This window comes from Lutra lutra, chromosome 13 (genome assembly GCF_902655055.1).
Source record: "Lutra lutra chromosome 13, mLutLut1.2, whole genome shotgun sequence".
Classification (NCBI taxonomy): domain Eukaryota; kingdom Metazoa; phylum Chordata; class Mammalia; order Carnivora; family Mustelidae; genus Lutra; species Lutra lutra.
Window position 1 is genome coordinate 18313230 of NC_062290.1, and position 15273 is coordinate 18328502.

The 15273-nt window shown below is 35.6% G+C and overlaps 1 protein-coding gene across 3 annotated transcripts in view; it reads left to right on the plus strand.

Moving 5' to 3' along the window:
* The window catches only part of VPS13A (vacuolar protein sorting 13 homolog A), a 236782-nt gene that overhangs the window by 155950 nt on the left and 65559 nt on the right, over positions 1 to 15273 (plus strand). For all 3 annotated transcript variants that reach the window (XM_047699156.1, XM_047699157.1, XM_047699155.1), the window contains exons 41-45: positions 448 to 804; positions 1927 to 2028; positions 3497 to 3655; positions 3824 to 4079; positions 5672 to 5832. In XM_047699156.1, the coding sequence (XP_047555112.1) occupies positions 448 to 804; positions 1927 to 2028; positions 3497 to 3655; positions 3824 to 4079; positions 5672 to 5832 (1035 nt within the window). The remainder of the gene's footprint in view (positions 1 to 447; positions 805 to 1926; positions 2029 to 3496; positions 3656 to 3823; positions 4080 to 5671; positions 5833 to 15273) is intronic.

Below are 15273 nucleotides of genomic sequence, written 5' to 3' on the forward strand. Positions count from 1 at the left end.
GAACTTAACACTTGATCAATTTAATATCTGTAAGATCCAGGTAAATATTTTAGAAATTGAAATTAGGGTCACCTGGGTGGTTTAGTTGATTCAACATCTGGCCCTTCGTTTCAGGTTGTGATCTTGGGGTCATGGGGATAAGTGCCACATCAGGCTCCTCACTCAGCTGGGATTCCACTCCAGATTCTCTCCTCCCTCTGCCCTTTCCTGAACTTGTGCGCATGTGCACAATCACTGTTTCTCTCTCAAATAGATCTTTTTAAAAAATTGAAATTAATTATAGAATTTTTGAAGGCAATAAACTATCTGCTATGTCATGGTAATGGTATTAGTTTAATATTAATTCTTCATAATACTTCAACAAGTATATTTAATGTTTTTTGAAGTACCTAATTTTTTAAAGTGGTATGGGTAGATTTTTTTACTAGTTTAAATTTTTCCCCTTAGGTTTCTCCAGTTATCATAAATACTGTGATTACCATAACATCAGCACTTTATACATCCAAGGATACCAGCCCACGAGAAACTACTTCTTCTGCAGCTCATTTATGGGAAAAGAAGGATACGAAGAATTTAAAAATGTGGTTTCTTGAAGAACCAAATGAAACTGAAAACAAAGCTCCCACAACTGAATTGGTACTCAAAGGAGAGATGATAAAAGTGAACGTTGATTCTATTTTTATAGTTCTTGAAGCTGGAATTGGTCATAGAACAGTGCCTATGCTGTTGGCAAAGTCACGTTTTTCAGGGGAAGGGAAAAACTGGAGTTCCTTGATAAATCTCTACTGTCAGCTTGAACTAGAAGTAAGTATATGCAGCATTTTTCCAGATTTTATAACAAATAATGCTACACATGGAGTATTTTTGGTATCTCACATAAATATTTTAATTAAGTTTATTGTAAACATGAATGTTGGCTCACAATACTTTTGGAATAAAGTATACAAATTTAAGTCCTTGATATAGTTTTTATGTGTACAGTATTGTAATGTAAATTTAACTTGGATATTTCAGTTGATTTTATCAACTTAAAGTGATACATTAATAGTGTTGATTAGATTCAAAATTCTTATTTTTAAGAACTGAGTATCTTTTTTCTTTAAAAGGATAATAGACTATTTCTGAATCTCTTCTAAAAGAGTAGTAGAAAGAATTAGGATATGCCTCATACTTCTTTGCGTGCATTATCTTTAGTGAGTATCTACAAAGTTCTTTCACATTTTTGTGAGAGTACTTTAATTATAAGGGAGATACTTGTTTTGAACCAACATACATTTTACTTCAGAATTTATCTACATAGAATTATCCCCAATGATAATTTTGGTTTAAGTTATGAGTTTATGTCTAGTGGAAACTAATTGGATATTCTACTAATTTGTATTAATACGAAAATGTATGAGCTGGTAAATTATTTGTGTGTTGATACAGAAATACACACTAATAGAGGTAGAACTGACTGACTAGGTTTCACATTTTGAAATTCTGGCTAGATTCTGTATATTTTGTGGAGGATATGATCTAGAATGTCTAAGAGATTCTGAGAGATCAAATAAATAAGCACTTAATGAGTTGTAATTCATCATCAAGAGATTTAAAAAAAATCAGTAGAGGTAGTCAGATCTGTTTAAAAATGTCAATAATAAATGATAAATGGACACGGTTTTTGATACTTAGCCCGTCGGGAAGTCAAGGAAAGATGCTTTAAAGAGAGTTTTATTGGGATTAAATTGCGAAGACTAGACTGTGAAGTTAGCCTGGTGAGCAAAGTGCTGAGGGAGTGTGTATAAGAAGCTAAGGAAAGGCACGGAGAACAGTTATCATATAAAGAAATAGCAGAGCCAAAGGGAGTAGTGGTGGTAAACAGCATGGAAGATCATTTTAGGAAGTATAAGAATATCTTATTTCAAAATGTAATTCTCTCTCCAGGTGCATTATTACAATGAAATGTTTGGTGTTTGGGAGCCTTTGCTTGAACCCTTAGAAATTGATCAGACTGAGGATTTTAGACCATGGAATCTTGGAATCAAGGTACATTTGAAGTCTGAAATGTTTTTCAAAAACTGAGAAAGTGCATACCACGAAATAGTTTAATTTTAGTAACAACAAAGTTCAAGTTTTCTCATTATGAGCCTTGCGGCATACTTCGCTCTTTGGCCTGTGAATGTAATTTTCAGACCCAAGACCAGTGCCTCCTGTGCTAAAACAAGTAATTGTGTAACATTTATTGCGTTCTAGACCCTGTTCTAGATAGTGTACGTTTGCTTGAACCCTGACAGCGCCCCTTTGAAGTTGGAGGTTTTTTTTTTTAATATATTTTTTTAAGATTTTATTTATTTATTTGACAGAGAGAGATCACAAGTAGGCAGAGAGGCAGGCAGAGAGAGAGAGAGGGAAGCAGGCTCCCTGCTGAGCAGAGAGCCCAATGCGGGGCTCGATCCCAGGAAACCTGAGATCATGACCTGAGCCGAAGGCAGCGGCTTAACCCACTGAGCCACCCAGGCGCCCCTGAAGTTGGAGTTTTTAACTCCATTTTAACATGTGAAGGAACTGAGACCAGAGCGCTTTAGAGCCATCCCTCAAGGACTGTTGTCGAAGTGGAAGAGGCGGCATGCTGCTCTGGAACCACCACGTTAAATGCCTCCAGCATCTTTGTGTAGGCTCTTGGCTACCCTGAGTTTCCTTTGTCTCTAGAAGGCTGTATATATAGAAGAACGTATACTATTACTTGTTTCTCAGATACATTGTAAATTCATGTAATCCTAAGAATCAGGACCTTTAGATGGATGAAATTATGCTTCGAAGCAGGAGACTGAAGAGTTGCTAACATGTCTTCCTCGAAATAATGATTCAGTCACCTGCTGACAAACTTTCAGTGGTCGAAAACCAGTTAATATAACAAAGAGGTTACTGGCTTTTTGTATTCGACTACTATGTACATATTTCAGATAAAAGATTGGATAAAGGAACTTCTTTGGTGTTTTTTAGGTCAGAATATACCTGGGCAGTGGATCTGTGAATTCTAAAAAGTGGTAGATGGTATTGATTCTCAGGAGTCATAGGTTCTCATGGCACTGTTCCGCAGCTGTTTGTGGACTTTTTAAATCCCTGGTTTCTAGTCTTTATCCTGTAGCTAATAAACCAAATGATTTTTCTTGTTCTGAATGTCCATGAGCTATGAAGTATGTACTTTTAATTTTCATTCAGATGCCACATGCATTTAGTCATTTTAGGGTTTATTTTTCCTTTTGAATTGTGCTTGCCATTTTAGTATCACTGAGGATGAGAAGTATTTTTCCTCTATTATTGCCCGTGTCCTGTGTGACCTTAGTTAGTGGATGTCCAAGCAATTCCAGTAAGGCAGTGGGCTGATAAAACTTACTGTTGTCTATAATGTTGTTATTGGGATTTGTCTGGTTTGTTTTTTCTTTGCAAAATGAGTAATGTGTTCCTAGGAACAAATTTTCCTTATATTTCTGTAATTTATGTGTCGTTTTAGATGAAAAAGAAAGCAAAAAAGGCCATTGTTGAGTCAGATACTGAAGAAGAAAATTACAAAGTGCCAGAATATAAAACTGTTATAACTTTCCATTCAAAAGACCAGCTAAACATTACATTATCCAAATGTGGCCTTGTAATGTTAAATAATTTAGCCAAGGTAAGAAAAGAAATTTGAAACCTTAAGTGTTGGTATACTAGTCTGAGCTAACCCTTTTTTTTCATTGAACAAAAAGTTTTTTATTAACTTAGTCATTAGTCATACATCCGTTAGTGTTCTGCTTGTTATTTAGTTTTCATTTTATTTACAATAACTCTTCCTTATTAGGCATTTACAGAAGCTGCCACTGGAGCTTCAACCGTCTTCATACGGGATCTAGCGCCATTTATGATTTTAAATTCTCTTGGACTTACTGTCTCTGTTTCACCAAGTGATTCATTTAGTGTACTTAACGTTCCATTGGCAAAGTCATACGTATTGAAAAATGAGGAGAGTTTAAGTATGGACTATGTGGGAACTAAAGACAATGATCATTTCAATGCAATGACCAGCCTAAGCAGTAAACTCTTCTTCATTCTTCTCAGTAAGTGTTCAATTATTTTCTTGGGATTTAATTTCTTGGAAGTTCCATTTTTACATTGCATTTTACTCCTATTTAATATCTTAGAGATTTTTGAATCTCATTCCAAACAGGTCTGGAATTTTGCTTTTACTGTTACACAGCTGTGGTTGCTTGTTGTTACTGTAATATTGTATTTCAAATTGTGACTTTATCCATGTGGTAGTGCACCGTTTCGTATTTTTGGGGGGAAAAAGATTTGATCCTTTCCTTACTCAGCTTTTTGTTGTTCTAACCATATTTTGTGTAATTCAGTAATATTCCACTAGTTTTACAGTTGAAGCAATTCAAAACAAAGTTTGGAGTCATGAAAATGGCACACTGTAACAGTATTTGGGTTTGTAAATGGTTTTCATTTCCTGCCTGTTGAAGTGGAAGGTTGTTCTTTTGTCCTTTGTGATTCTCAGAAGTGTTTCATTTTCACGAGAAATGAAAGTAAAAAATTCGTCATTGTCATTTATTCATTGTGAAGTTACTTAGTCCCAAAGCCTCACCCACACCCCTTTCTGATACTCTGACATTAAATAATTAGGGGAGAAGGGAGGGAATTTGAAAGATGAAAGACCTAGGGGAGGGGTACCAAGGCTGATGATACCTAGTGCTTTCTCCTGGTCCGGAAATGTTGCCATTGTCAAAATGGCTAGATTTCAGGTGTTGTCCAGACATTGTCAGTGAACTGCTCTTGTCAATTTTACCTCTCTTGTTTTTGAACTAACATTTTTACGGAGTTGGGGGGGGGGGTGTCTATGTAAATAAGTAATTCACACCCCCCAATAAAATGCAGTATGTATATTAAATAAATGTGTCTAAATTTTGTTTAATCAGGTCTTAGAGATCATAAAGTATCACAGGTTGTTGGAATAATGAAAAACTGAAATTTTACAGCTACTTTGGTAATTGCCAGTGACTATCTACAGGTATTAGGCTCTGGTTATTATGACAGCAAACCAAAGACCAGTGTTCTTATATTTTATAATAATTTCTCTTGTTTGTTTGAAAGCATTTATATTATTCACGTAGGTTAAACTACTGAATGAAAGCTTTTTTTTTCCAATTAAAAAAATTTGGGGTTGGGAGAGCTTGCCAGGGTGGGTCAGTTACTAAAGCGGCTGCCTTGGGCTCAGGTCATGATCCTAGGGTACTGGGATCTAGCCCGGCCATTGGGCTCTCTGCTCGACAGGAAGCCTGCTTCCTCCTCTCCCACTCCCCCTGCTTGTGTTCCTTCTCTCACTGTCTCTCTCTGTCAAATAAATAAATAAAATCTTAATTATTTTTTTTTTTTTTGGTAAGTGCTTTGAAGGTTTTGTTTATTTATTTATTTATTTGCTTTGAAGGTTTTAGATGAATGTTGTGGAAATGTATCGTGGCTTCTTAATATAGCCCTTTGTATAAATTATACAAAGAAATAGCCCTTTTTTATGGTCTTGTATCTAAAAACTTTAGTGACTGTTATTTACGAGTTTAAGAAATTATCTGCTATATCTGGGATTTAACATCTATGTAAGATTAATATATGATGATTAATAATAAAAACTTTACAAATATATTCCTTATAGCACCTGCTAACCACTCTACTGCTGATAAAATTCCTTTAACAAGAGTGGGACGACGACTGTACACTGTAAGACACAGAGTGTCTGGAGTTGAAAGATCTATTGTTTGTCAAGTCGATGGAGTGGAAGGAAGTAAGAAGATAACAATTCGCTCCCCAGTGCAGGTACAAAACGATCCTTCTTTTTCTTGGGGTCATATTTCACATATTTGTGTGTTAATTAAAAAATAGATAAAGCTAATTACTACCAAAAGAATATAAACTGTAATAGAAATACAATTAATATAAAAAAGAAGAATCATTACCAGTAATTGTACTATTCTAGTATGAACAATGGTAGAATTTTTTTCAATAATTCTTGTAACTTTTTATAGGACTCCTTCTATAAACTCTTTTTGGACTACTACTCTAAAACACCTTATCCGTATTTTGTTTTTAGCTCTTTGTGGTACAGTGTATATCCTTTGATTTTAATTAGAAAATGTGAGGAAAAATATTTACGTCTTTATTGAAGTAAACTGATGTACAATAAACTGCATATATTTAAAGTTGATGAATTTGGACACACAGACCTGTGAAACCTTCATCACAGTGTACATGCCCAGAAAGTTTTCTCTCTTCCTACTCCATTCTTAGACCGCCACTGATCTGTTCTTATTGTATATTAGTTGCACAGTATAGAATTTTAGGTAAATGGAATGAACTAAGAAAGGAGTATGGCTTCTTTCACTCAGCATAACTTTGCATGTATCAACTTTTGTGTATTAATATTATATGTTGCTACATGTTGTTGATTAATAATCTATTAAGTGGATATTCCATTTTGAATGAATCTTTTTATATGGTATAAAGTAAGGGTTGAGGTTTATGTTTTTCCATATGGCTATTCAGTTTTTCCCAGCCAAGATTATCCTTTTCCCATTAAATTGCCTTGACATTTTTGTCCAAAAAAAAAAAAAAAAAGAATGATTATATCTTTGTGGATTTATTTCAGAACTTTCTTTTCTGTTTCATTGATTTCTTTATCTTCATGCCAGTACCACATTGTCTTCGTTACTGTTTTATCCTGAGTCTTGAAATCGGGTAATATAAGTTGTCCTTCTGTGTTCATTTTCAAAATAGTTTTGGCTATTCCAAGTCCATTCTACTTCCATTTAAATTTTAGATTTAGGTTGTCAATGTTTCTTACAAAGCTAAGATTAAATTGGCATTTTTACATTTTTCTGATTTTTCGTTGCTGGTAGAAGTACAGCTGATTTTTATATTAACCTGTACTGTGCAACTTTAGTAGATGCACTTATTTGTTCTCGTAGCTTTTTTGTAGATACAGTTTTGATATCTGCAGACAAAGATTTTTTACTCTTTCCTTTCAAACCTGGATGTTATTATTTTATTTTACCTTTACCTGCCTGTTGCACGGGCTAGAACCTCCAATACAATGTGAATTGATGTTCTGAAAGCAGATGTTGTTGCCTTGCTCTCAATCCTAGCAGTAACGTATTCACGCTTTCATTATTATGTTTCCCCTTGTAGTTTTTTTGTAGATGAACTTTAAGTTGAAAATGCTCCCTTCTTTTTCCAGTTTACTGAGTTTTTATCAGAAATGGATGTTGGATTTTGTCACATGGTTTTCTCTTTATTGAAAAGATTTTTTAAAAAAATACTAAGGTGAATTACCTTGATTTTTAGTTACTATATTCAATGACAATTGATTTTTATTTTTAAATTTTTAGTTAAAGTTTTTACATCCCAGTATAATTAAGTACAGTGTTACTCAGGTGTACAACATAGTGACTCAGCAGTTCTGTACATTACTCAGCACTCATCATGATATGTGTACTCAATATCCTTCATGTAGTTCATCTGTCCTACCACCCGCCTCCCATTTGTTAACTACCAGTTTGTTCTCTATACTTGTCCCTTGTTTTGGTCTTTTTTTCTTTGTTTTGTTTCTTAAATCCACGTGAGAGTGAATCATAAGGTATTTGTCTTTCCGTGACTTATTTCATCTAGCACTGTATTTGGTAGATCTATCCATATCATTGCATATGGCAAGATTTCGGGTTTTTTTATGGACCATATTACATTGTTTATATAGACCACCTCTTCTTTGTCCATTCACCTATTGGTGGACATTTGGGTTGCTTCCATAATTTGGCTATTACAAATAATGCTGCAACAAACACTAGTGTTTTCATATTCTTTGGGGAGATACACAGTAGTACATTTACTGGATCATATAGTATTTCTGTTTTTAGTTTTTTGAGGAACCTCCACATTGTTTTCTGCAGTGGCTCCACAAGTTTGCATTTCTACTAAACAGTGCATGAAGGTTTCTTTTTCTCCACATCCTTGCCAGCACTTGTTTTTTTGTGTGTGTTTCTGATTTTTGCCATTCTGACAGGTGTCAGGCAAGGTCTCAGTGGTTTTGATTTGCATTTCCTTGATGATTAGTGAGAATCTTTTCATGTGTCTGTTGTTCATCTGTGTGTGCTCTTCATACTCTGTTCATCTCATCAGTCTACTTTTTCATTGGAATATTTGTTTTTTTTCTGGTGTTAATATGTGTAAGTTCTTTGTGTATTTTAGATACTAATCCCTTACCGGATATATCATTTGCAAATATCTTCTGCCATGCAGTAGGTTTTTTAGTTCTGTTGACTATTTCCTTTGCTGTAGAGAAGTTTTTTAATTTTGCCATAGTCTCACTAGTTTAGTTTTGCTTTTGTTTCCTTGCTTTAGGAGACATATCTTGAAAATTGTTCTGCTGGCAGTGTGAGAGAAATTACTCCTATGCTCTTTTCTAAGATTTTCATTGTTTCAGGTCTCACATTTAGGTCCTTAATCCATTTTGAGTTTATTTTTGTGTATGATGTAAGAAAGTAGCCCAGTTCCATTCTTTTTCAAGTAGCTATCCAGTTTTCCCAACATCATTTGTTGAAGAGCCTTTTTCCCATTGCATGTTCTTACCTCCTTTGTCAGAGATTAACTGACCATATAACTGTGGATTTATTTCTGGGCTTTCTGTTCTGTTCCATTGATCTATCTGTCTGTTTTTGTGCCAGTACCATACGGTTACTGGTAACTGTGGCTTTGGTATATCTTAAAGTCTGGGATTGTGTTAGCTCCAGTTTTGTTCTTTGTCAAGATTGCTTTGGCTATTCGGGATCTTTTTTGTTTCCATATTAATTTTAGGATTATTTGCTCTAGTTCTATGAAAAATACTGTTGATATTTTGATACAGATTGCATTAGCTCTGTAGATTGCTTTAGGGAGTATCAACATTTTAACAATATATGTTCTCTCAGTTCATGAGCATAGACTATCTTCCCATTTGTTTGTGTCATCAATTTCTTTTGTCAGTGTTTTATAGTTTTCAGAATACAGGCCTTTCATCTCCTTGGTTAAGTTTATTCCTAGACATTTTACTATTTTTAGTGCAATTATAAATGGAATTGTTTTCTTAATTTCTCTTTCTGCTACTTCATTATTTTTATATACAAATGGAATAGATGTCTGTATATTGATTTTGTATCTTGTGATCTTACTAAATTCATTTATCAATTCTAGTAGTGTTTTGATGGGGTCTTTAGGGTTTTATATATATATATAGAGAGAGAGAGAGTATCATGTCATCCACAAATAGTGGAAGTTTTACTTCTTCCTTACTGGTTTGGATGCCTGGTATTTATTTTTCTTGTCTGATTGCTGTGTCTAGGGCTTCCAGTACTATGCTGAATAAAAGTAGTGAGTATGGACATCTTTGTCCTGTGCCTGTTGTTGGGGAAAAGCTTTCAGTTTTTCAATACCGAGATAGCGTTAGATGTGAGTTTCTCATTTATGGCCTTTATTATGTTGATGTATGTTCTCTCTAAACCTATTTTGCTGAGGGTTTTTATTAGGAAGGGGTATTGTATCTCATCAGATGCTTTTTCTGCATATATTGAAATGATCATATGATTTTATCCTTTCTCTTGGTGATGTGATACCTCTCTTTGATTTGTGAATAGTAAACCACCTTTGCATCACAGGAATGAATCCCACTTGATCCTGGTAAATCATTTTCTGTGATTCATTGTTGGATTCAGTTTGCTAATATTTTGTTGAGGACTTTTTCATCTATGTTCTTCAGAGATACTGGCCTGTAGTTCTCTTTTTTGTAGTGTCTTTATCTGGTTTTGGTATCAGGGTAATACTGGCTTAATATAATGAATTTGGAAGCTTACCTTCCTCTTTTATTTTTGAAATAGTTTGAGAAGAACTGGTATTGTTTAAGTGATTGGTATAGAAGTTACCTGTGAAGCTCTCTGATCCTGGACTTAATATTTGTTAGGATGTTTTTAATTACTGGTTAAATTTCATTAGTGGTAATTAATCTGTTCAAATTTTCTATTTCTTACTGCTTCAGTTTTGGTAGGTTATATGTTTCTGGAATGTATACATTTCTTCTAGGTTGTCCAGTTTGTTGGCATATAATGTTTCATAGTATTCTCTTACAATCTATTGTAAGTAGATTTCTATTTCTGAAGTATTGGTCATTATTTCTCCTCTTTCATTTCAGATTTTGTTCATCTGAGAGTCCTCTCTCTTCTTTGATAAGTCTGCCTAATGGTTGATCAATTTTGTTGATGTTTTCAAAGAACCAGCTTTTTATTTCATTGACCTATTTTCTTAAATTTCCGTTCTATTTATTTCTTCTCTTAATCTTTATTATTTCCTTCCTTCACTGGTTTTGGTTTTTGTTTGTCCACTTTATAGCATTTTTAAATGTATGGTTATGGGGGTTTTTTGTTCCTTTTTTTGTTTGTTTTAAAGCATTTTTTAAAAAAACTTTATTTATGTGAGAGAGAAAGAGAGAGAGAGAGCACAGGACCAAGGGGGAGGGGCAGAGGAAGAGGGAAAAGCAGACTCCCCAATTAACAAGGAGTCTGATGTGGGACTTGATCCCAGGACCCTGGCATCATGACTGGAGCTGAAGGCAGACAGTTAACTGACTAAGCCACCCAGGCACCCAGGTTATATTTTTTTTATTTGAGATTTTTCTTCTTCTTGAGGTAGGCCTGTATGCTTTATAAGCTCTATAAGCTTCCCTCTAGAACAGCTTTTGTTGCATTCGAAAGATTTTGGACCTTTGTGTTTTCATTTTCATTTGTCTCCATATAGATTTTCATTTCTTCTTTGATTTCTTGGTATTCATTGTTTATAGTAGCATGTTATTTAATCTCCATGTATTGGTGTTCTTTCCAGATTTTTTTCTTGTGGTTGATTAATTTCATGTTACTGTGGTTGGAAAAGATGCATGATATGACTTTAATATTTGAATTTATTGAGACTTGTTTTGTGGCAGTATGTGATCTATTCTGGAGAATGTTTCATGTGCACTTGAAAAGAATGTGTATTCTGCTGTTTTGTGATGGGATGTTCTGAATATATCTGTTAGATCTATCTGTTCCAATGTGGCATTCAAAGCTACTGTTTTCTTTGATTTTTCTCTTTGGATAGTATATCCATTGATGTAAGTGGGGTGTTAAGGTCCCCAAGTATTATTGTATTACTGTCAATTACTTACATTATATTTGTTAATAACTGCTTTATGTACTTGGGTGCCTCCATGTTGGGTGCATAACTATTTACAATTGTTGAATCTTCTTGTTGGCTTTTTCCCTTTATGACTAGGTAGCATCCTTCTTTGTCCCTTGTTACAGTCTTTGTTTCAAACAAACTATTTGTTTGACAGACGTAACTGTTGCTACCCTGGCTTTCTTTTCACTTCCATTTGCATGATAAATGCTTTTCCATCCTTTCATTTTCATTCTGCATATGTCTGTAGGTCTGAAATGCCTTCTATTATAGGCAGCATATGGACGGTTCTTGCTTTTTTATCCATTCTGTTGCCCTAGAGTGTCTTTTGATCGGAGGGTCTAGTCCACTTACTTGCAAAGTAATTAATAGGTATGTATTTATCACCATTTTGTTACTTGTTTTATGGTTGTCTTTGTAATTCTCTATTCCTTTCTTTTCTTGCTCTTTTCTCTCATGGTTTGCTGGCTTTCTTTAATGATATACTTGGAATACTTTCTCTTTATTTTTTGTCTACCTGTTACAAGTGTTTGATCTGTGGCTACTGTTAGGTTTATATAGAACATCTTATTCCTATAACAGCCTATATTAGGTTGATAGTCTCTTAAGTTTGAACCCATTTTTTTTAACCTTTTTTAAAAGCACTAAATGATTACTCCTCTCCTCCCCCCCATTTTAAGTATGTGGTATCATACTTTCTTTCTTTTACATTGTGAATCGCTTGACTTATTTTTGTAGATATACTTAATTTTACTATTTTTGTGTTTCTCTTACTCTTCCTTATGGTCTTTCCTTCGTACTAAAAGAGTTCCCTTTAACATTCCTTATAAGGCTGTGTTACTGGTGATGAAATCATTTAATTTTTGTTTGGGAAATTCTCTCTCCTTATATTCTGAATGGTAGTCTTGCTGGATGGAGTATTCTTTAATTGCAAGGTTTTTTTCTTTCAGCATTTTGAATTTATCATGCCACTCTGTGGTCTGCAAAGTGTCCCCTGAAAAATCAGCTGATAGCTTTATCGGCTTACCCTCATATTTAACTGTTTTCTTTTCTCTTGCTGCTTTTAAGATTTTCTCTTTATTTTTTCCATTTACATTACTGAGTGTCTTGGTGTGGACGTCCTTGGGTTGATTTTGTTGGGGGCTTTTTGTACCTTCAGGATCTGGGTATCTGTTTCCTTCCCCAGATTCAGTAAGTTTTCAGCTATTATTTCTTAAAATAAATTTTTGCCCTTTTTTCTTTCCCTTTTCTTCTGGGGTCCCTGTAATGCATATATTATTGTGCTTGACCATTTCAGTGAATTCCCTTAACCTATTTTCATTTTATTATTTTATTTTTTTTTAAGATTTTATTTATTTATTTGACAGAGATCACAAGTAGGCAGAGAGGCAAAGAGAGAGGGGGAAGCAGGCTTCCTGCTGAGCAGAGAGCCTGATGCAGGGCTTGATCCCAGGACCCTGGGGTCATGACCTGAACTGAAGGCAGAGGCTTTAACCCACTGAGCCACCCAGGCGCCTCCTATTCTCATTTTATATTATTCTTTTTCTCTCTCCTGTCAGCTTGATTGCTTTCCATTGCTCTGTCCTCCAGATCACTGATCTGTTCTTCCTCTGGTCTACTATTTATTCCTGTTAATATATTTTTAATTTCAGTTACTGTGTTATTCATCTCTAGTTCTTTTTAATGCTTTCTGTCACCTTTTTTAGGGTTTGCCTGAGACCCTCCTCTCTTTCCTCAAGTCCAGTGAGTATCTTTATGGCCATCACTTTAAATTCTCTATCAGACATATTATCTCCATTTTATTTATTTTTTTTTAAAGATTTTATTTATTTATTTGACAGAGAGAGATCACAAGTAGATGGAGAGGCAGGCAGAGAGAGAGAGAGAGGGAAGCAGGCTCCCTGCTGAGCAGAGAGCCCGATGCGGGCCTCGACCCCAGGACCCTGAGATCATGACCTGAGCCGAAGGCAGCGGCTTAACCCACTGAGTCACCCAGGCGCCCTATCTCCATTTTATTTAGCTCTCTTGGGATTATCATGTTTTTTTCATTTGAGCTATTCCTCTGTCTGCTCATTTTGTCTAATAATCTGTGTCTGTTTCTATGTGTTAGGAAAGTCAGCTATGTCTCCTGATCTTGAAAGTAGTGGCATTATGAAGAAGAGATGCTGTAGTGCCCTGCAGTGCAATGTCCCCTTTTACCCAGAATGTGGCACTTCAGGGCTGTGTCCTGTGTGTGTTGTATATGGCCTGCTGTGTGGCTGAGCTGCATTTGCCTTCAGTTCAGTTGTCTACGGTGACTCTCTGCCTTTTTTGTGGGAAGGGTTTAGTCCCTGTGTTGTTAGTGGGTCAGTCTGGGGGCCACCTTGAAGTTAAGTTGGTTCATACCGGGTTTTTGCCAGAGCTGTAGTCACACCATATTGTAGGGCACTCTCCCTATTTTGTCCCCCACGAAGCTTTTGTTGGTGGGTGGAGCCCACATTCAGATCAATTGTCTGCCCCCGGCCCACTTGTGAGGCTGTAGTCAAACTGGTGTCTGTGCTTATTTCCCATCTCCCGGTCATACTCAGTCCCTTTGAAGTGATGCTGGCTCCTGTAGGGTCTCCTTGCACAATGCCAGGATAGTGACACCGCTTGGAATGGACTCCTGTTGCAGGAGAACATGGAAGTGGGTGCACAGTGATAAGTAAGGTTTGCTCAGATCTGCTGTGGGAGGAGCCCTCCGCTGCTCTGGAGAGCTCTTAAGGGCGGGCTCGTGTCCATCTTTATTAGCCTTTGATAGTTTACTCCTGTGCATATTCCAGTCAGTACCAATGTGAAATTTTGACAACGGAGGCCACTCTTGAATCTGCAACTCTTGACTCTCCATGTGCCTCGCTCCTCAGTGTGCTGTGAGTTTAAGAAACATTGGCTTCCCCCAAATTCTCCTGTCTGTTTGACTCCAGCCAACTGGGCTCTGTTTAACTTCTCTTTTTCTCCTACACTGTAGTGTAGAAACTTGAGGCAGCAAACTGGGGCAATCTGAGGACTTATCTTTGTGGTTTCTTTTTAATTTTTTTCTTTCTTTTCTGTGATGCCTGCTGCCCAATTTCTGAAAACCATTGTTTAACGTGGTTTCTTTTCCCTCTGTGTTTTAGTTGTCTATGTTGGGAAGGTTTATCTGGTCTCTGTTATTCCCTCATGGCTGAAAGCAGAAATTCTTCTCTTTCATTTTTGATCTGCAGTTAATGATTTTAAAAGATGACTCGGGCTACTTTCTCTATTGTTGATTTATTTTTTTATTTTTTAAATAGTTACACATTAATTTTAAATTTCTTAGAGGTACTATTTATAGAAACTTAAATGTGTTTCTTTTCCTTCAAATAGTTAGAGCAAATAGTTTATCTAGACATAGAGTGTAGTTAGGATTACCCATTTATCAGTTCTTAGTTCTCAGCATGTTTTCCATTTTGGTATGATTTTTTTAAAAACAAGATTTTACTAAGATATTATAATACGAAATTGTTTTTATTAACCAGTTTCTTTTTATCCCTCTCAAAGGTAAATATAACTGTTTGGACGTTTATCTAATAATATATATTAATCAAAGTGATGTTACCCTTTACATCATTTTTATATGCTGCTCATGTGATGGATGAGATATCCTCCAAAGTGTGTGGAGAGTATATCATTTTATGAGCAACATACAGCAGTGAAGTAAAAAGGCATTCATTTCCCAGCCTGTGGCCTTTTTTCAAATTTTGTCATACAGACATTTCAAATTTTGATACAGTATTTTTTCCCATGAATTCTTCTATTTTTTTTCTGAAGAAGTTAAAATCAAGAACATATTACTTTACTTCCTTCTAGGATTTTTTTTTTTAAGATTTTATTTATTTGACAGAGAGATCATAAGCAGACAGAGAGGCAGGCAGAGAGAGAGGAAGAAGCAGGCTCCCTGCTGAGCAGAGAGCCGGATGCGGGGCTTGATCCCAGGACTCTGAGATCACGACCTGAGCCGAAGGCAGCGGCTTAACCCACTGAGCCACC